General features: G+C 43.2%; 1 protein-coding gene across 13 annotated transcripts in view; it reads left to right on the top strand.

Annotated features, from left to right (window-relative positions):
* The window catches only part of BRSK2 (BR serine/threonine kinase 2), a 210,830-nt gene extending 195,942 nt beyond the window's left edge, over positions 1–14,888 (top strand). For 4 of the 13 annotated variants that reach the window (XM_077287899.1, XM_077287898.1, XM_077287895.1 and 1 more), the window contains one exon: positions 3,536–3,743. In XM_077287899.1, coding sequence (XP_077144014.1) covers positions 3,536–3,555 — 20 coding nt within the window. In that variant the 3' untranslated portion in view covers positions 3,556–3,743. Of the gene's footprint in view, positions 1–2,361; positions 3,923–14,780 lie in introns of those variants that run through there. The other 9 variants (XM_077287896.1, XM_077287889.1, XM_077287891.1 and 6 more) reach the window with 7 other exon arrangements.
* The last annotated feature ends 6,544 nt before the right edge of the window (positions 14,889–21,432 follow it).

Below are 21,432 nucleotides of genomic sequence, written 5' to 3'. Positions count from 1 at the left end.
ACTGTGTTTCATCAAGGGCAGGGTCAATGCAGCTAGCTATCAGGAGATTTTGGAGCACTTCATGCTTCCTGGCACCTGCTCACAGTGCCAAAACCACTGGTAAATGGTTTACTGACCATGGTATTACTGTGCTCAATTGGCCTGCCAACTCTCCTGACCTGAACCCCATAGAGAATCTGTGGGATATTGTGAAGAGAAAGTTGAGAGACACAAGACCCAACACTCTGGATGAGCTTAAGGCCGCTATTGAAGCATCCTGGGCCTCCATAACATCTCAGCAGTGTCACAGGCTGATTGCCTCCATGCCACGCCGCATTGAAGCAGTCATTTCTGCCAAAGGATTCCCGACCAAGTATTGAGTGCATAACTGAACATTATTATTTGATGGTTTTTTTGTTTGTTATTAAAAAACACTTTTATTTGATTGGACGGGTGAAATATGCTAATTTATTGAGACAGGTTTTTTGGGTTATCAGGAGTTGTATGCCAAAATCATCAGTATTAAAACAATAAAAGACCTGACAAATTTCAGTTGGTGGATAATGAATCTATAATATATGAAAGTTTAATTGTAATCATTACATTATGGTAAATAATGAAATTTAACACTATATGCTAATTTTTTGAGAAGGACCTGTAGATCATGAGATGAAAAAAAAACACATCTAAAAAAAATATATGTAACACAAAAATTTGATTTAAACAATAGATCATTTTCTGACAGCGCAGCAGCTAAAAGGATGGTAGAGTATGGAAGTTTTTCACACAGGTGACCAACTTTGTTCAATGCATTAATGAGCTGAATCTGTCACTAGAAAGGAGCTCTCAAAAATAATATATGGCTGAATTCAGACATCCATGAAACACGGTATGGACTGTGGTGTGGACTAGCCGTGGGTCTCCGGTCTCAAACTCAGGCCTGTTCTGCCTGATGCCGCTCCTGCCAGCGATTCTGCTGTTTCACGTCATCAGAGCAGCTCTTCCTCTTCTAAGCTGCTCTGTCTACGGGGTGAGACTGCTGACGTCATGCACATTTACAGCCTGCTTCCAGCAGTTAGTCCATGGGAAGCCGGCTGTCAATCAGCATGACATTGTCAGTCACGCCCCTGTAACAGAGCAGAAGAGAAGTGGCTGCTGTATTGGCGTCACGTCAGTGGAAGTTGCAGGAGCGGTTTGTGATTGCTTTGTGTCGGCAGAGATCAGCGAAGGAAACAAAAAGCATGTAGGTACCAACTACCTTCCTGTTAGGTCTTAGACAAATAGTAAAAATAACATAATAATAGTCCCAGATAACCCCTTTAACAGCGGAGTCATTATTATTTGTTATACCCCAGTCCCAATAAATCCTGGACAACCCATGGAAAGAGCGTTTCTGTTCCATAAAATGAATGTTATTCTTCATGAAATGAAAATGTATCTCTATACTTTCTGTACCAATTCCTAAAAGTTTTGCAGCTCTCTGCTTTCTATTATATAATGGGATCGATGATTGCTTAGTGTCCTTGTCCGGTGACACATAGGCGGACGGCTGTCTACAGGACAGGTATTCGAGCCCCGGGCCTGTATGGGCATACAGCAAGCAGAAAGCTGCAAAACAGTGAAACATGAAGGCAGAAATTATACTGGAAAATGACAGAACATTTATTTTCTAGAACAGGAATATGCTTTTATGTATATGGATGGAGAGGGAGCTCGTGTTAGATATTTTGGGCCATTTTCCCCCTGTTCACATAACATAGTGTTCAGAAGCAGATGGAAAAATGCAAATGATACCTGCAGCTTGATCCCAATAGAATCCCTATTAGGCCCCCGCCATCTTGTCTCTTTTTGCATACTGCTACCCTCTTTTCCTGGTGCACCCCCTGCTCCCCTATAATTACACCTCCAGGGACCTATATGGTGGAAGAAATGATGGTTTTCCATGGCGGGTGAAACGTTCCAGTGATCAGATCTTTACTCTGATTTTGTTTTTCCTGCTACGGTCATCCTTTTATGGTTTCCTTTCATCCCCGTCCCTTCCTGACTTCATTCTTTCTATCTCCCTGCCATTTTGCCCCTTACAGTCTCTCTTTAACCCCTTCTTCCCAGTGTACCCGTTGTCTACATGCGGCAGTGGCAGCCATTGTGAGAGTCCATTCCAGACTTATTCACAGGTCAGCTAGTCTTCCAATTAGTAACCAGTTTTTAACCAAATTAACCAAATTAAAGACGGAATTGGCTGCCCCTCCTGTGTACGGCCAACGGGCTCATTTCAAGTCTTTCTCCTCAATTCTTTCCCATCGTCTGTCTCTCTCTACCTTTCTCTCTCTCCGCCTGTCTCTTACCCTCCCCCCCTCTCTCCGTTTTTCTCTCTGTCTCTAGGCCGCCCAATCAGTAACTTCTTTGACGTACTTAAACAACTTTTTTCAGACGAGAAGAACGGTCACGCTTCTCCTGCCCCTGGGCCCCTCAGCAAGCAGCGTCCATCTGATAATAAGGAGCAGGGGCCCCTGGGAGCCAGCGGGAAGGAGAGATCAAGGAAAACCAGCCCTGTCATCACTCAGGAGACCCCTATCCCTGCTTCCCCCAGCAAACAGGGCACATAACAGAGGAATTTCCTACTGTGCCCCCAAGATGTCACTAAAGCCCAATGATACTACAGGGAGGAGAATGTGTCCCCTGCCATGTACTCGGTGAACACCAGGTGGCAGTGTCACACGGTGGTACTATAGGAAATGGCGAAGAAATGAATAAGGACCTTCTGTACAATAATCCTGGAGAATGTTGCAATTGGTATCTGTCCATATGCCTGTAGTACACACAGTGACATGGTGCAAACATTTCAACCTGTGATTACATCATTGGGCAACATCTGGCTCTCCAGCTATTGTAGAACCACAAGTCCAAGCTTGTCCTGCACGACAGAGCCAGACTTGTAGTACCACAGCAGCTGCCAGTGCTTTCTGCTGATGTGCCCCATCAGACGTCATTGCCTTTTCAGTAGCTAAACTGCAATATCCAGTGGGCACAGGGTGAATGCTCCGCATTTCCAGACCATCATCTTCATCACTCCAACCGCACAATGCAGCTCTGAGATATGGGTTCTCCTCCATTATACCCGAATGTAGATAGCACTGGACTATGGAACGTGGATTTATCTTAAGTATATATATGTATGTATCTTCTGCCTTGTAAATACATATAGACGTGTGTATATATTGTAGCACACACCTTATCCCCAGTATTAGGACTAGTAATCAGTGCGCCATTTTCTAGTCTGGACACTGAATGTCTGTGTATATACGCCTATAAATATGTATATAGAGAGCTCGGAGCACAATCATTGCTGGCTGCAGCCTGCTCGGTTCAACGATCCCAAACTAACGACTTTTCTTCTCTGTCTTGTCTGTTTGTTCTCCATTTCATCTCTCTACGATGCCATTTTCTCTTCTGTTCTTCATGCCTGTCCCATGGTCATTAATCGCCACCGATTGGCATTTTCTGCTTCTCTCCATACTTTCTCGCATGTGTGTTCTCCCTCACTTTACACCCCCAGGAATTATCCCAAAAAGCTAACCAGCCGCCCTTCATCTCCTCCTATTCTTGTCCGCCTGGCCAGAAGATGACCCTGACTCAACCCTACACCTACCATCCACCTTGGAAGCCTGCAGAGATGGGCAATAGAGCAAGCAGGAGTTGGGTTACCATCAAGGCTATGTGCGCATAGAGTTTTTTTGAGGATTTTTTGGGGAGCTGGACCACTGAAAAAAAAAAAAAAAGCTTGAAAAATCGCTCAAAAACGCTTGAAAAAAATCTTGCTGTTCACTTTGCTGGTCATTTTTTTTCCACTTCAGGTTTCGAAAAGAAAGTAAATTTCAATTATTTGTAGCAGCTCCTAATGGAACTAGAAATTGTCCAATCAGAAGACTGGAAAACCTTCAGGAAAAAAAAAAAGAAAACTCCTGATGAAGCAAAAAACTCCTCCAAAACTCCTCAATGAAGAAGCATATCCTGGAGCGGTTTCCGTTAGAAAAACTCCATATGCACATACCCTAATACCAGGAAAGGTCGGAGTTCATGGTTATGTCGCAGGAAGCTAACTATTCCCTTAATGATAACTCAACTCCTGAACACCTGCCTAGCTGCACCACTCAAGAACCCGAGGACCATAATGTAATGCCTATGGTTGCCTGTAGCTCTTCAGGCTGAAAGGGGTTAATAGACTATATTAAGGGTTTTAAAATGCTGAATGTATTTAAGGGGTTAATTATGTTTACACGTAGACACACATGCGCGCGCACACAACACACTGCTACATCCAGAGAGGGTCTCAAGAGGAGCTGCATTCCGTATGGACCCCACATATAGGGCAGTGCCCTAGTAGTCAGCTCTTCATCATCTTGTGGGGGATGTACACAGGGGGGATTGGCATGTCCTGTTGCATAATGTGAAATATTGGGGCTATTTTTATAAGGTTTGTAAGTTTAGGGGTCGGGTGTTAATCCTTTGTGTTTAAATTATTAACTGCTACCTGCAAGACGGGCCTGTGGATCGCCGCTGCGGATGATAGGTGGAGTGGTGCAGAGCCCCGCAGCACACAAGCATTGCAAGCAGCGTTTACATATGTTCTTCTATATATATATATATATGCATCTGCACACAGCGCTCTGCAGGGGGACTACCGAAACATGGTATCAGAAATGCCCGTTCGCCCTAAAGCTGGTTTCATAGGAAGTTTTTGGGGGTAAAGAAACATGGTTCCCATTCTGGCTGCACTGGTTATACACAAAAGTTTTAACACATGAGCTACTGTGCTATCTAGAGAGCCTGGGGAGGTAAAAAATCAGGAGGGCGATAATAGGACCCCCAGTACGTCGGAGCCACCATTTACATAAAGTGTGACGAATGCAGGAGGAAAGTGGGAAATAAACACCAACTCCAGAAGTACCATCAACTTTTCATGGAGAGTCAGCCTGCTCCATTCAAACTGGGGTTTCTTGACCCCCTTTTGGAGATCAGTAGGGGTCCCGGCACTCCGACACCAAGTTATTATCTATGCTGTGCTATCAGGTTCCCCCACAGATTACAGTTATCATGTAAAGACCATTTTGTTTATGGTCCAAAACTCAAAGAAAAGGTTTTGCCCCAAGCAATTCAATTTAACTTTTTTGGGTTTTTCTGCATAATGAGACCACTTTTTGGTAAATCAGGAAAAGATGTATACAGAGGGTTTGGAACTTATTCACCAGGCATTCATATAGTTGGCAACAATTCTGGAGAAGTTGAACTCCCGACCCTCCCGAGAATGCCCCTTGTTTTGCCCAGAACGTCGTTTGGGGCAGTATGTGGTATCGAGTAGCAAGACGGTTGGCATCTACAAACCCAGGAGTAGCGAAACAGTTGGCATCTACAAACCCAGGAGTAGAGTGACGGTTGGCATCTATAAACCCAGGAGCAGCGTGACTGTTGGCATCTGTAAACCCAGGCGTAGTGGGACGGTTGGCATCTACAAACCCAGGAGCAGCGTGACAGTTGGCATCTATAAACCCAGGAGTAGCAGGACGGTTGGCATCTATAAACCCAAGTGTATCGGGACAGGTGGCATCTATAAACCCAGGAGTAGCGGGATGGTTGGCATCTATAAACCCAGGAGTAGCGGGATGGTCGGCATCTATAAACCCAGGAGTAGCAGGACGGTTGGCATCTATAAACCCAAGTGTATCGGGACAGGTGGCATCTATAAACCCAGGAGTAGCGGGATGGTTGGCATCTATAAACCCAGGAGTAGCAGGATGGTTGGCATCTATTAACCCAGGTGTAGCGGAACAGTTGGCATCTATAAACCCAGGAGTAGCGGGACGGTTGGCATCTATAAACCCAGGAGTAGTGTGACGGTTGGCATCTATAAACCAAGGAGTAGCGTGACAGTTGGCATCTATAAACCCAGGATTAGCGTGACTGTTGGCATCTATAAACCCAGGCGTAGCAAGATGGTTGGCATCTATAAACCCAGGAGTAGCAGGACGGTTGGCATCTATAAACCCAGGTGTATCGGGACAGGTGGCATCTATAAACCCAGGAGTAGCTTGTTGGTTGGCATCTATAAACCCAGGAGTAGCGGGATGGTTGGCATCTATAAACCCAGGAGTAGCGGGATGGTTGGCATTTATAAACCCCGGAGTAGCGGGATGGTTGGCATCTATTAACCCAGGTGTAGCGGGACAGTTGGTATCTATAAACCCAGGAGTAGCGGGATGGTTGGCATCTACAAACCCAGGAGTAGTGGGACGGTTGGCATCTACAAACCCAGGAGTAGTGGGACGGTTGGCATCTATAAACCCAGGAGTAGTGTGACGGTTGGCATCTATAAACCAAGGAGTAGCGGGATGGTTGGCATCTACAAATGCAGGAGTAGTGGGACGGTTGGCATCTATAAATCCAGGAGTAGCGTGACGGTTGGCATCTATAAACCAAGGAGTAGCGGGTTGGTTGGCATCCATAAACCCAGGAGTAGTGGGACGGTTGGCATCTATAAACCCAGGAGTAGCGTGACGGTTGGCATCTATAAACCAAGGAGTAGTGGGATGGTTGGCATCTACAAACCCAGGAGTAGCGGGACGGTTGGCATCTACAAACCCAGGAGTAGCGTGACAGTTGGCATCTATAAACCCAGGCGTAGCAAGATGGTTGGCATCTATAAACCCAGGAGTATCGGGACAGGTGGCATCTATAAACCCAGGAGTAGCTTGTTGGTATGCATCTATAAACCCAGGAGTAGCGGGATGGTAGGCATCTATAAACCCAGGAGTAGCGGGATGGTTGGCATCTATAAACCCAGGAGTAGCGGGATGGTTGGCATCTATTAACCCAGGTGTAGCAGGACAGTTGGTATCTATAAACCCAGGAGTAGCGGGATGGTTGGCATCTACAAACCCAGGAGTAGTGTGACGGTTGGCATCTATAAACCAAGGAGTAGCGGGATGGTTGGCATCTACAAACGCAGGAGTAGTGGGACGGTTGGCATCTATAAATCCAGGAGTAGCGTGACGGTTGGCATCTATAAGCCAAGGAGTAGCGGGTTGGTTGGCATCCATAAACCCAGGAGTAGTGGGACGGTTGGCATCTATAAACCCAGGAGTAGCGTGACGGTTGGCATCTATAAACCAAGGAGTAGCGGGATGGTTGGCATCTACAAACCCAGGAGTAGCGGGACGGTTGGCATCTACAAACCCAGGAGTAGTGGGATGGTTGACATCTATAAACCCTGGAGTAGTGGGAAGGTTGGCATCTATGCATACAGATACAGGTACTGATGTAATGCCATGGAATCAGATTTGCAGGTTGCACCTCCTAAATACATCCAGAAGTAAATCTTACACATTTGGGATCATCCATGATGGGCTCATCCTCCAGTAACCCTCAGGGCTCTGCCATATGCATGTACATACAAAATGCTGCAATGCTTACATGGTACTGTACACAGCCCCAGGCCCCGGTCTGCAGTCTGTATACTCACCGCACCACGCTCTGCACGCTCCGTACGCAGCAGCACGCTCCGCAGGCCCTTCGCGCAGTGTGTGGTGTGAAAGTCTCTGTTATTTATAAATACAATATAAATATATATATTTAAGCTATTAGCTGTACAAGGATCTCGTTTGCGATGAATGATTCCGCTGGTATGTAAATAATCTGATTTTCTGAGAATATGTCCTGTGAATGGGAGAGACAGCACAATACTTATCTATGGTACAGCAGGAGAAAACACATTCTTGCCGCCATCTTAAGGTTCAGAAATAAAACAAGGCCTCAATCTCTGGTATACACCGAGCTCCCTCCTTGTTCTCTCTTGTCCCTACAGTTTTAATACCTGCTCCATTGTATATATGTTTGAACATAAAATCACGACGATCAAAGGGTATTATGTACTATGAGGTGCTGATTTCTTGGGGCAGGAGAGATGTAAGGGCAGGGCATGTGTCCCATAGTTACTCTTTTAATGTTGCCGGAATCCTGAAAGAGTTAATGCCAATGTTTTGTTGACCTCCTGCCTTTCTACACTTGCACATTTTACAGTATTACACCCCATGACCTCCGGGAGACCAGACATGCATGGCTCCAGGGCAGGAGTGGCGGTGGTAGGCATTTGGACAGCAATATTTCCCTTGTGTGTTTTGTAAAGCCAGTGGGCGCACACTGCGGCATGTTACCCACCCGCATTGGCGTTCTAAAAAAAAGAAATAAAAAAAAAAAAATGAACGTCTGAAAACAGCCAATAAAATTGTTCAGTATGTACACGATGTGCTGTGGTTATTTCACCTGGAGTCACTGCGGCTGCAAACATGGATCCATCGACGGTTTGTGGATTGGAACGTTGCTGATCACCCTACAAGGTAGCAAAATGTACGTATGACGGTCATAATGCAAAATTATGTTCAATAATAGTGATGACGTGTTATCTGGGCATGCTTGGGTGTTATCGGAGTATCTCGGGCCTGCTCAGATATTATGTTCGAGTCTGTGCTGCTGCATGTGTTGCGGCTGTTAGACAATCCTCACATGTGTTGCTGCTATCTAACAGCCACGAATCATGCAGTCGCGGGGACTCGAACATATTATTCTAGCATGCCCGCGATACTCGAATAACACGATATGCAAGCATGTTCACTCAACACTGTTATATAACTTTGTCACAAGTCAACAGATTAATTCCCCTTGGATTCATCCAGCACAGGAATATTAGAGGGGTTGTCCAGGGTTAAAGACAAAATCTAATAATAATGCTCTTCTGCTTTTCCCAAAAGCCACTTTTGATTATTGGGTTCCATGATTGCTGCAATTCTAGTCAAGGCCAAATAATATTTTTGCCATGTTTTTGCAAGTTGAAGATGAAATGATTTCTAAAAGGCCTAAAGATAAAGATGACACATTTCCTTTGTATTTTAGGGAACAAAAAAAAATATAGTCATTTTTTAAATTTTAAAAATTACAAAAAGGAAAGTGAGCCAATGCAAAAGTTTGGGGACCCGTGGAGATCGTGAGCTCAGATAACTTTGACCAAGGTTTCATACCTTATTTAGTCTCTTTGCGACTTATGGCTTGGCTCGTTAGATAAGGCCAGATGATGCAAATTTCCCAGCTTTATAAAAACCCAGCCTCCTCTAACCTTGTGCCAAAAAAAGCAACCATGGGTTCTTCTAACCAGCTGCCTAGCACCCTGAAAATGAAGATGGTGGAGGTCCACAAAGCAGGAGAAGGCTATAAGTAGATAGCAAAGTGTTTTAAAATCGCCTGTTTCTCAGTTCGAGATGTAATTAAGAAAAGGCAGTTAACAGGAAGTGTAGAGACCAAGACAAGGTCTGGATGACCAAGCAATATTTCAGTGAGAGCTGCTTGTAGGATTTCTAGAGAGGCAAATCAGAACCCCCACTTGACTGCAAAAGACCTTCTGGACTTCTGATGACCAGTTAGAGGTAAGAACGTTTTCCCCTATGATCAGATCAGTAGGTTCTAGGCTGTGTCTTAGCTTACAGTATAGGTCTGGAGCTTTTCCCGATGTATCCTGTAATGTTCCCGTAGGCCCCCATTGACCAGACAGAGGCCAAAAGTGTGTTCTTTTATCTCCATCTGGCAGATATGCAGTCTGTGCTTTCCTATACGGAGGGTCTCCTTCTCAGCATATGCCCATGAAAATAGACACAAACATAGTGTGTGCCTAGCCTTAGAGAGGTCATCCATTTGTGTTACTTTTTTACAAATTCCATTTAGCTCTCACGTGGTCTCTTCTACAGTATATTTATGAAAGCTGGATAACAATTTGGCTGCCATTATAGTTTTTCCGAGGGGTTGCCACTCAGCTCTCCAATGCTAAATTGCCTACCGGTAGTTATGCCATACTTTCTAATTCTACAAGCGACCAATGCAGCTTTTGGCATATATCTATATATTTATATTTTTTGGAGGGGGCGAGGGGTAAGGCACAGCAAAGAAATGTCCTGGATTTGTAAAAGCGTTGGTACAACGCTAAACGGCCGCTGTCCTTCACACTCTCTGTACTCTCCCTGTACACCACGCCATGTCCCTTGCAATGGAACAAAGGACTATTTTTAAGGAATGGTGAGTGCCACTTTTTTCCTTTCTTCATTTCCACATGTCCATATATTTATTTATTTTTTGAGTGGGAGAGGGATAGGGCATGACATAGAAATAGCAATTAAAGAGTTTGTCCCTTTTCAACTAACTTTAGCCCACTGGCTCAGTGAGGTATGAGAAACAGGCTGAGCTCTTACTCACCCTCCCAGGTCCAGCACCACCTCTCTGCTGTTTATTGATCAGTAGTCATGACTTCACCACTGCAGCATGTAAAGAGAGAATGGATCAGTGGCCGATAGCCAGTGCTGGGCCCAGGGAAGGCGAAGACCTTCTGTGGTTGTTATTTTATATCTATACACGCATTTTGGGCCATGTCTTTTGAAGGTGGACAAGCCCTTTAAAGCAGTGATTTTAAGGGAGAGTACATTTGTATTATACCTGATACCATAATGTTTGCTTTTCAGTCTGTGGGAGCTGGAACATACTACAAGGCTCCAGGTTTAGCCTTCACACCATAGTTAGCCACAACAGATAATGCATGCTTGGGATTTATGAATACACTTTAAATTAAGACCTCATTCAGATGTTCGTGTTGCAGTGTTGTATCCGGCTCTTTTCACGGATACCACGCGTACCCATTATAATCTATAGTACTATTCACATGTCCATTTTTTTTCTGGCAGCACAGATGAGAAGATGGCTGAAAGTGTTTGCATTCTTGAAATTATTCCAGAAAATGAAGTATTTCTCCCAAAAATGATTGGAATTACACGACTTGTTATACATGTTTATTTCCTTTGTGTGTATTGGGACAGTACAAAACAACAGAGAAGAAAAGGCAAATTGGACATAATTTCACACTAAAAAAAAAAAAAAAAAAAAGAATGGGCAGGACAAAATTGTGGGTAAACAAATCTGTTTCAAGCATGTGATGCTCGTTCAAACTCTCCTGTGGCAAGTAACAAGTGTGGGCAATATGAAAATCACACCTGAAACCAGATACAAATGGAAGAAATTGATTCAATCTTTGCATTGTGTTTCTGTGTGCACCACAGTAAGCGTGGAGAGCAGAAAGAGAAGAGAACTGTCTGAAGACTTGAAAACCAAAATTGTTGAAAAGTATCAACAATCTCAAAATTATAAGTTCATCTCCAGAGATCTTGATGTTCCTTTGTCCATGGTGCACAACATAATAAGTTTACAACCCATGGCACTGTAGCTAACCTCCCTGGATGTGGACAGCAGAGAAAAATTGATGAAAGGTAGCAATTCAGGATAGTCCAGATGGTGGATAAGAAGCCCCAATCAAGTTCCAAAGAACTTTAAACTGTCCGCCAGGCTCAGGGTGCATCAGTGTCAGTGTGAACTATCCATCAACACTTGAATGAAATGAAACATTATGGCAGGAGGCTCCGGAGGACCCCACTGCTGACACCGAGACATAAAAATCTAGACTTCAGTTTTGCCAAAATGTATGTAAGCCAAAATCCTTCCCTCAAAGCATTTGTGGACATCAAGATAGAGCTGTTTGGTAAAGCACATCATTTTACTGTTTATCGAAAACAGAATGAGGCCTACAAAGAAAATAAGAGTACCTACAGCCAAATATGGTGGAGGTTCAAAGATGTTTTGGGGTTATTTTGCTGCCCCTGGTATTGTGTGCAAGGCATCATGACACTTGAAGAGTACCAAAGGATTTTGGGTCCCAATGTAGTGCCCAGTGTTAGAAAGATGGGTTTGTGTACTAGGTCATGGGTCTTTCAGCAGGATAATGACCCCAAATAAACCTCAAGAAGCACCCAGAAATGGATGGAAACAAACCACTGGAGAGTTCAGAAGTGTCCAGCCATGAGTCCAGGTCTAAATCCTATTGAACACCTGTGGAGAGATCTTACAATTGTTGTTGGGAGAAGGCGCCTCCTAATATAAGAGACCTGGAGCAGTTTGCAAAAGAAGAGAGGTCTAAAATTCTACTGTAGTTGAGACGTGTAAGAAGCTATGGTTATAGGAAGCGATTGATTGCAGTTATTTATTCCAAAGGGTGTGCAACCAAATATTAAGTTGAGGGTGCCAACAATTTTATTTGGCTCATTTTTGGGGTTTTGTATGAAATTATCGCAATTTGGCTTTTTTTCCACTGTTTTTTGTGTTGTTCCAATACACACAAAAGAAATAAACGTGTATAAGAAAACGTATAATTACAATCATTTTCTTGAAAAAATATTTAATTTTCTGGAACAATTTCAAGGGTGCCAATACCTTCAGCTGTACGTCTATGGGTCCATGAAAAACACGTACAGCACACAGATGGCATCAGAGTACCACCCGTGTGCCGTCCATGTTTAACACCGCAAAGTATAGGAGAAGATTTGTTTCTTTGTCTGTACCGGAAAAACACTGATGACACACTGATACTAAAAAAAATAAATGGACATTCTGATGCAAAACACTGATAGACAACGGTAACATTTTTCCACATACATGTTTAAACACGGATTGTGACTCAGAGCTAATGGAGACAAAAAAAGGCAAAGAGATAAAAATTAGATATATTGTGGCATTTCAATCCATTCTTCCATAAGAGCAGTTCTCAGCGCAGGTTTGCACCCATGTCCACTCTTATCTGGCCCATGAGCATTTCAGCAAGGAATCACCCTTGATTTATCACACACTACATGAGATTTGCTGGCTGACGATTGTTTCTGTTACTTTCCTTATGTTTGTATATTGAAAGGGATAAAAACAAAAGACAATTGCTGAAGACTGACTACAGAGGCTCAAGCTTCCTCTCCAGCCACGTTCTCCTGCCGCTCGTACGGATAGACTACAAATATCTGAAGAGTCTTTTAAGTGATATATTAATGACTGGGGTGTTTGTTTTTTGTTTTTACGCTTACTTTTTTTTCCTCCTCTTCTTCCAAATCTCATAATTTTTTAAAATTTTTTTCCATTAACATACAGTTATGCTCAAAAGTTTACATACCCCGGCAGAATTTTTGCTTTCTTGGCCTTTTTTCAGAGAATGTGAATGATAACACCATACCTCCCAACTTTTGAAGAAGGCAAAGAGGGACAAAGGAAGCGGCGCGCATAGCGCATTGCAACAAATTTTAGGCCACGCCCCTGACCATACCCATTTCACAACTAGTCACACCCAATGATCACTGTTTCATAAACAATAATTATAAACAGAAAAAAATATGGCCACAAAGTGTTCCATACTGTATAATGGCCACACATGATGCTCAATACTGTATAATGGCCACACATGATGCTCAATACTGTATAATAATCACAGTGCTCCATACTGTATAATGGCCACACAGTGCTCCATATTGTATAATGGCCACACAGTGTTCCATACTGTATAATGGCCCCACATGATTCTGCGTACAGTATAATGGCAACACATGATGCTCCATACTGTACAATGGCGACAGTGCTACATACTGTATAATGGCCACACATGATCCTCCATACTGTATAATGGCCCCACATGATGCTGCGTACAGTATAATGGCAACACATGATGCTCCATACTGTATAATGGCCACACAGTGCTCCTTACTGTATAATGGCCACACATGATGCTCAATACTGTATAATGACCACACATAGTGCTCCATACTGTATAATGGCCACACAGTGCTCCATACTGTATAATGGCCACATCTACGACAAACTGGTGGTAGCAGTAGGTTGTGTGATCTCTCCGGTTTTCTCCCTGACACTCATCCTAGTGCTTCTGTGATCATGCTAAGCTGATCTGTGTGCCTCTACGACTGCCAACATTGTTATCTTCTAGAGGATGGATGTAAAAAAAGGATGGTGGGGGACCAGAGAAGCATTAACATGGGAGTTACTGTATTAAGGTAAGGCTTTGGACTTTTCTGACACCTCTCACTTCCGCATCAGATGGTGAGCAGCACTAATGATATTGTATCTCAATGAGCATATGACCTGGTAGGTATCTGTTGACGCCAATGTCGACACTCGCCTCTCACTGCGAAAGTGGCACCAGAGAACTCTTTACAGTCTAAACTTGCCCATTTTCGAGGGCATTAACCTTATATCAACTAAATCCACAACAGTTTAATTAGTTTGCAGATTTAGTTTTCTCCTTTACGTTCAATGAAGAAATCCAGAATAAACCAATTACATGGCATTCTTAATATGTCAACTTACAATTTCTAACCACAGATTACTATATGTGTGGAAAATTTTCAGGCATCCCAATACAATTTTATTTAATCTCTGTGGTGCGCCTGTATTCTAACTGTGGATTTTCCACCGGAAAATAAGGGCTGCATATGCATCAGACAGGATACACTGAGACTGCTGTATACATTCCATAAGAGACATTGACTTTGCTGTATACATCACACAGGAAACGCAGACTCTGCTCTATACATCCCATAGAATACGTCAAGACTTTTATACATTACATAAGATACAGAGACTTAGCAGTATACAACAGTGGACTATGTCATTGATAGATCATTGGCCACCATTGGATAGGAGCAAGAGACTATGGCATGATGGGAAATGTATACAGTATACCCTACAAAACTGGAGAGTTGGGCAGTAGGAGTACTTTCCATTAACACCATGAATGTGGGTCAGTAACTTTCTGCTCTTACCATTTTTCATACTCATAGAATATACTATTGCATTTTATCATCATTGATCCCTATTCCTTCCATTTATTGCAGCAGTCAAAATATTTTGGATGTTTTGTATATCCAATCCCAAAGTATGCAAGGTATGTCCTACGAGGAACGGTTAAAGATGAAGGCTAAGAGATGTCATTGCTGTCTACAAATATCTGAATGGCTGTCACAGATTTCATCCTGCACATTATTTCTCAGTGCTCTGCCACAGATCCCAAGTTGCATCAGTCCAGCATCACATAACCAGCTGGAGCCAATGACATCTGTGTTTGCTTGGAAGACAGCGTGATTATCATTTCCTTTATATTCTCCTAATTAAATGGATTATAAGTGCACAACGTCAGTGGTACAGTCCATGCAATTATATCATACAGGAATTTGTAATGAATGAGAAGATGATCTCCTGAGAAAATAAAGTTATTAGCTCCCAAGGAGATTACAATGTGATTACAAGACTTAACTGAAGAGAAGTAAAGCTTGAATTTCCATAAAGGAAGGAACAACTCAGAAAAAAAAAAAAAATTATATACACACATATACATATAAACACATATACACAGTCCAGACCAAAAGTTTAGACACACCGTCTCATTTAAAGATTTTTCTGTATTTTCGTGACTATGAAAATCGTACATTCACACTGAAGGCATCAAAACTATGACTTAACACATGTGGAATTATATACTTAACAAAAAAGTGTGAACAACTGAAATTATGTCTTATATTCCAGGTTCTTCAAAGTAGCCACCTTTTGCTTTGATGACTGCTTTGCACACTCTTGGCAATCTCTTGATGAGCTTCACAGAGAATGGTTTTCACTTCACAATTGTGCCCTGTCAGGTTTAATAAGTGGGATTTCTTGCCTTATAAATGGGGTTGGGACCATCAGTTGTGTTGTGCAGAAGTCTGGTGGATACACAGCTGATAGTCTGAATAGACTGTTAGAATTTGTATTATGGCAAGAAAAAAGCAGCTAAGTAAAGAAAAACGAGTGGCCAAAATTACTTTAAGAAATGAAGGTCAGTCAGTCCGAAAAATTGGGCAAACTTTGAAAGTGTCCCCAAGTGCAGTGGCAAAAACCATCAAGCACTACAAAGAAACTGGCTCACATGAGGACTGCCCCAGGAAAGGAAGACCAAGAGTCATCTCTGCTTCTGAGGATGTTTATCCGAGTCACCAGCCTCAGAAATCGCAGGTTACCAGCAGCTCAGATTAGAGACCAGGTCAATGCCACACAGAGTTCTAGCAGCAGACACATCTCTACAACAACTGTTAAGAGGAAACTTTGTGCAGCAGGCCTTCATGGTAAAATAGCTGCTAGGAAACCACTGCTAAGGACAGGCAACAAGCAGAAGAGACTTGTTTGGGCTAAAGAACACAAGGAATGGACATTAGACCAGTGGAAAATTGGTGCTTTGGTCTGATGAGTCCAAATTTGAGATCTTTGGCTCCACCCATCGTGTCTTTGTGTGACGCAGAAAAGGTGAACAGATGGACTCTACATGCCTGGTTCACACCGTGAAGCATGGAGGAGGAGGTGTGATGGTGTGGGGGTGCTTTGCTGGTGACACTGTTGGGGATTTATTCAAAATTGAAGGCATACTGAACCAGCATGGCTACCACAGCATCTTGCAGCGGCATGCTGTTCCATCCGGTTTGTGTTTAGCTGGACCATCATTTATTTTTCAACAGGACAATGACCCCCAAGCACACCTCCAGGCTGTGTAAGGGCTATTTGACCAAGAAGGAGAGTGATGGGGTGGTATGCCAGATGACCTGGCCTCCACAGTCACCAGACCTGAACCCAATCGAGATGGTTTGGGGTGAGCTGGACCGCAGAGTGAAGGCAAAAGGGCCAACAAGTGCTAAGCATCTCTGGGAACTCCTTCAAGATTGTTGAAAGACCATTCCCGGTGACTACCTCTTGAAGCTCATCAACAGAATGCCAAGAGTGTGCAAAGCAGTCATCAAAGCAAAAGGTGGCTAATTTGAAGAACCTAGAATATAAGACATAATTTCAGTTGTTTCACACTTTTTGTTAAGTATATAATTCCACATGTGTTAATTCATAGTTTTGATGCCTTCAGTGTGAATGTACAATTTTCATAGTCATGAAAATACAGAAAAATCTTTAAATGACAAGTTGTGTCCAAACCTTTGGTCTGTACTGTGTGCAAAATATATATATATATATATATATATATATATATATATATATACATACATACATACATACACACACACGTGTGTGTGTGTGTATACATACACACAGTTGAAGCTAGAAGTTTACATACACTGTATAAAGAGACACTTGCATGTTTTTTTTTCTGAATATCTGACATGAAATCAGAATAAACCTTTCCCGTTTTTGGTCAATTATGTTTACCAAAATTATTAATATTTGCCAAATGCCAGAATAATGAGCGAGAATGTTTTATTACTTACTGCAGTCAAGTCAAAAGTTTACATACATTTCATGTCTATTTGGTACCATTGCCCTTACACTGAATGACTTGGGTCAGGCGTTTGGGATCTCCTTCCACAAGCTTCTCACAATAGTTGGTCGGAATTTGGGCACACTCCTCCTGACAAATCTGGTTTAACTGATCCAGGTTTGTAGGTCGCCTTGCCCGTAAATTTTCAATTGGATTGAGATCAAGGCTTTGTGATGGCCACTCCAAAACATTGACTTTGTAATCCTTGAGCCACTTTGTTACCATTTTGGCAGTATGCTTCAGGTCATTGTCCATTTGGAAGACCCATTTCCGATCAAGCTTTAACTTCCTGGCTGATGTGTTGAGATGTTACCTTCAGTATTGCCACGTAATCTTCTTTTCTCATTATGCCATCTATTTTGTGAAGTGCACCAGTCCCTCCTGCAGCAAAACAACCCCACAACATGATGCTGCCACCCCCGTGTTTCATAGTTGGGATGGTGTTCTTAGGCTTCCAAGCGTCTCCCTTTTTCCTCCAAGCCTAATGGTCATTATGCCCAAAAAGTTAAATTTTAGTTTCATCAGACCACAGGACATGTCTCCAAAAATTAAGGTCTTTGTTCCTGTGTACATTACAAACATTAATCAGGCTTTTTTATGTTTCTTTTGGAGTAATGGCTTCTTCCTGGCAGAGTGGCCTTTTAGCCCATGATGATACAGTACTCATCTCACTGTGGATAGTGACACAATCTTACCAGCTTCCTCCATCATCTTCACAAGGTCTTTTGCTTTTGTCCTTGGGTTGATATGCACATGTTGGACCAAAGCACGTTCATCTCTGGGACACAGAACACATCTCCTTCCTGAGCGGTGTGATGGCTGGACATTCCCATCTTGTTTATACTTGCATATAATTGTTTGTACAGATGAATGAGGCACCTTCAGGCATTTTGAAATTGTATTTAAGGATGAGCCAGACTTGTGCATGTCCACAATTCTCTTCCTGATATCTTGACACTTTCCCATGATGCTACACAAAGAAGCAGTGTGTTTCAGGTGTACATTAAAGGGAACCTGTCACCTGAATTTGGCAGGACCAGTTTGGGGTCATATGGGCGGGGTTTTCGGGTGTTTGATTCACCCTTTCCTTACCCGCTGGCTGCATGCTGGCCGCAATATTGGATTGAAGTTCATTCTCTGTCCTCCAGAGTACACGCCTGTGTAAGGCAAGATTGCCTTGCGCTGGTGTGTATTCCGGAGGACAGAGAATGAACTTCAATCCAATATTGCGGCCAGCATGCAGCCAGCGGGTAAGAAAAGGGTGAATCAAACACTCAAAAACCCCGCCCATATGACCCAAAACTGGTCCCGCCAAATTCAGGTGACAGGTTCCCTTTAAATTACATCCATAGGTGGGTCTCTAACTCAGATGTTGCCAAAAAAATATCAGAAGCTTCCAAACACATGACATCATCATATGGGCAGCCCAGAAATGTTTAACCCCTTCGCGACATGCGCCGTACTAGTACTGCACTGCCGGCACTGCATTAGTGCCAGCCGCAGTACTAGTACGGCGCCCCGATCACCGCGGTCTCGCGCTGAGCGCCGCGGTGATCGGGTGCGGGTGTCAGCTGTATATGACAGCTGACACCCCGCAGCAATGCCCACGATCGGCGCTGTCGCCGATCGCGGGCATTAAACCCCTATGATGCCGCTGTCAATAGTGACAGCGGCATAGAGGGGGATCGCGCAGCGACGGGGGCTCCCTGCACTCTCCCACCGGAGCAACGCGATGAGATCGCGCTGCTCCGGTGACCTGGAAAGAGTCCCCGGATCCAAGATGGCCGCGGGACTCCTTCCGGGTCATGAGATGACCCTGCTTGCCGGCGTCTGCTGAGAATTCCTCATAGCAGGCGCCGGCAAGCCTCTGCAATGTGCCTGTCACATCGGTGATCTGACAGAGTGCTGTGCACACTGTCAGATCACCGATCTGTGATGTCCCCCCCTGGGACAAAGTAAAAAAAAAATTTTTCCACGTGTAAAAAAAAAAAAAAATTCCTAAATAAAGAAAAAAAATAAAAATATTCCCATAAATACATTTCTTTATCTAAATTAAAAAAAAATCACACAATAAAAGTACACATATTTAGTATCGCCGCGTCCGTAACGACTCCAGCTATAAAACTATATCACTAGTTAACCCCTTCAGTGAACACCGTAAAAAAAAAAAAAAAAAAAGAGGCAAAAAACAACGCTTTATTCTCATACCGCCAAACAAAAAGTGGAATAACACGTGATCAAAAAGACGGATATAAATAACCATGGTACCGCTGAAAACGTCATCTTGTCCCGCAAAAAAAAAGCCGCCATACAGCATCATCAGCAGAAAAATAAAAAGTTATAGTCCTCAGAATAAAGCGATGCAAAAACAATTATTTTTTTTATATAAAATAGTTTTTATTGTGTAAAAGCGCCAAAACATAAAAAAATTACATAAATGAGGTATCGCTGTAATCGTACTGACCCGAAGAATAAAACTGCTTTATCCTTTTTACCAAACGCGGAACGGTATAAACGCCCCCCCTAAAAGAATTTCAGGAATTGCTGGTTTTTGTTCATTCCGCCTCCCAAAAATCGGGATAAAAAGCGATCAAAAAATGTCATGTACCCGAAAATGGTACCAATAAAAACGTCAACTCGTCCTGCAAAAAACAAGATCTCACATGACTCTGTGGACCAAAATATGGAAAAATTATAGCTCTCAAAATGTGGTGATGCAAAAACTATTTTTTGCAATAAAAAGCGTCTTTTAGTGTGTGATGGCTGCCAACCATAAAAATCCGCCCAAAAAACGCTATAAAAGTAAATCAAATCCCCCTTCATCACCCCCTTAGTTAGGGAAAAATAATAAAATTTTAAAAAATATATTTATTTCCATTTTCCCGTTAGGCTACTTTCACACTAGCGTCGGTACGGGGCCGTCGCGCTGCGTCGGCCCGACATACCGACGCATACTGTGCAAGCGCCGCACAACGGGGGCAGCGGATGCTGTTTTTCCACGCATCCGCTGCCCCATTGTGAGGTGCGGGGAGATGGGAGCGGAGTTCCAGCCGCGCATGCGCGGTCGTAAATGGTGGACCGTCGGCACAAAAAAAGTTACATGTAACGTTTTTTGCTGCCGGCGGTCCACCACAACACGACGCAACCGTCGCACGACGCTTGCAACGTGTGTCAATACGTCGCTAAGGTTAGTCTATGGGGAAAAAAACGCATCCTGCAGATGACTTTGCAGGATGCGTTTTTTCGCCAAAACGACGCATTGCGACGTATGCAAAAAAAACGCTAGTGTGAAAGTAGCGCTAGGATTAGGACTAGGGTTGGGGTTAGGGCTAGGGCTGGGGTTAGGGTTTCAGTTGGAATTGGGGAGTTTTCATTGTTTAGGCACATCAGGGGCTCTCCAAACGCGACATGGCGTCCGATCTCAACGCGTTTGTTTGCGTTAAAAACGCATGCGTTTTTATAGAAAAAAACCAGAACACACACGGAAAAGTCACCCACCACCAAGGTGATAAAGGGATCCAAACCCTAACCCTAAACTCACCCCTAACCGTTTAATGAACATTTTTTGACAGTCAGTGCCACGTATTTCAGTGCCACGATATTTCAGTGCCACGATATTTCAGTGCCACGTATTTAACTGCCACGATATTTCAGTGAAATATGTGGCACTGAAATATCGTGGCATTTACGTGAAATACGTGGCACTTATATACGTGGCACTTATATACGTGGCCACTGAAATATCGTGGCACTTATATACGTATATAAACGTATTTCAGTGCCACGTATTTCAGTGCTACGTATTTCAGGTTAGGGGTAGGGTTAGGGGTAGGGTTATTTGGTTTTTTCTTGTTTTCTTGTGTTTTTCTATAAAAACGCATGCGTCTAAAAAACGCATGCGTTTTACCGCGTTTACATGCGTTTTTTCACACATGCGTTTTTAAAAAAAAAACGCATGCAGATAAAAACGCAAGTGTGAAACCAGCCTTACCCTTGGGAAAATAAAAACATGGGGGCTAAAATATAATTTTCGTGGAAAAAAATATATTTTTTATTTTCGCGGCTCTGCGTTATAAACTGTAGTGAAGCACTTGGGGGTTCAAAGTTCTCACAACACATCTAGATAAGTTCCGTGGGGGGTCTAGTTTCCAATATGGGGTCACTTGTGGGGGGTTTCTACTGTTTAGGTACATCAGGGG

The sequence above is a fragment of the Ranitomeya variabilis genome, chromosome 2, assembly GCF_051348905.1.
Source record: "Ranitomeya variabilis isolate aRanVar5 chromosome 2, aRanVar5.hap1, whole genome shotgun sequence".
Taxonomy (NCBI): Eukaryota; Metazoa; Chordata; class Amphibia; order Anura; family Dendrobatidae; genus Ranitomeya; species Ranitomeya variabilis.
The sequence above is the reverse complement of the archived record's forward strand: the minus strand, read 5'-3'. Positions and strand labels throughout refer to the sequence as shown.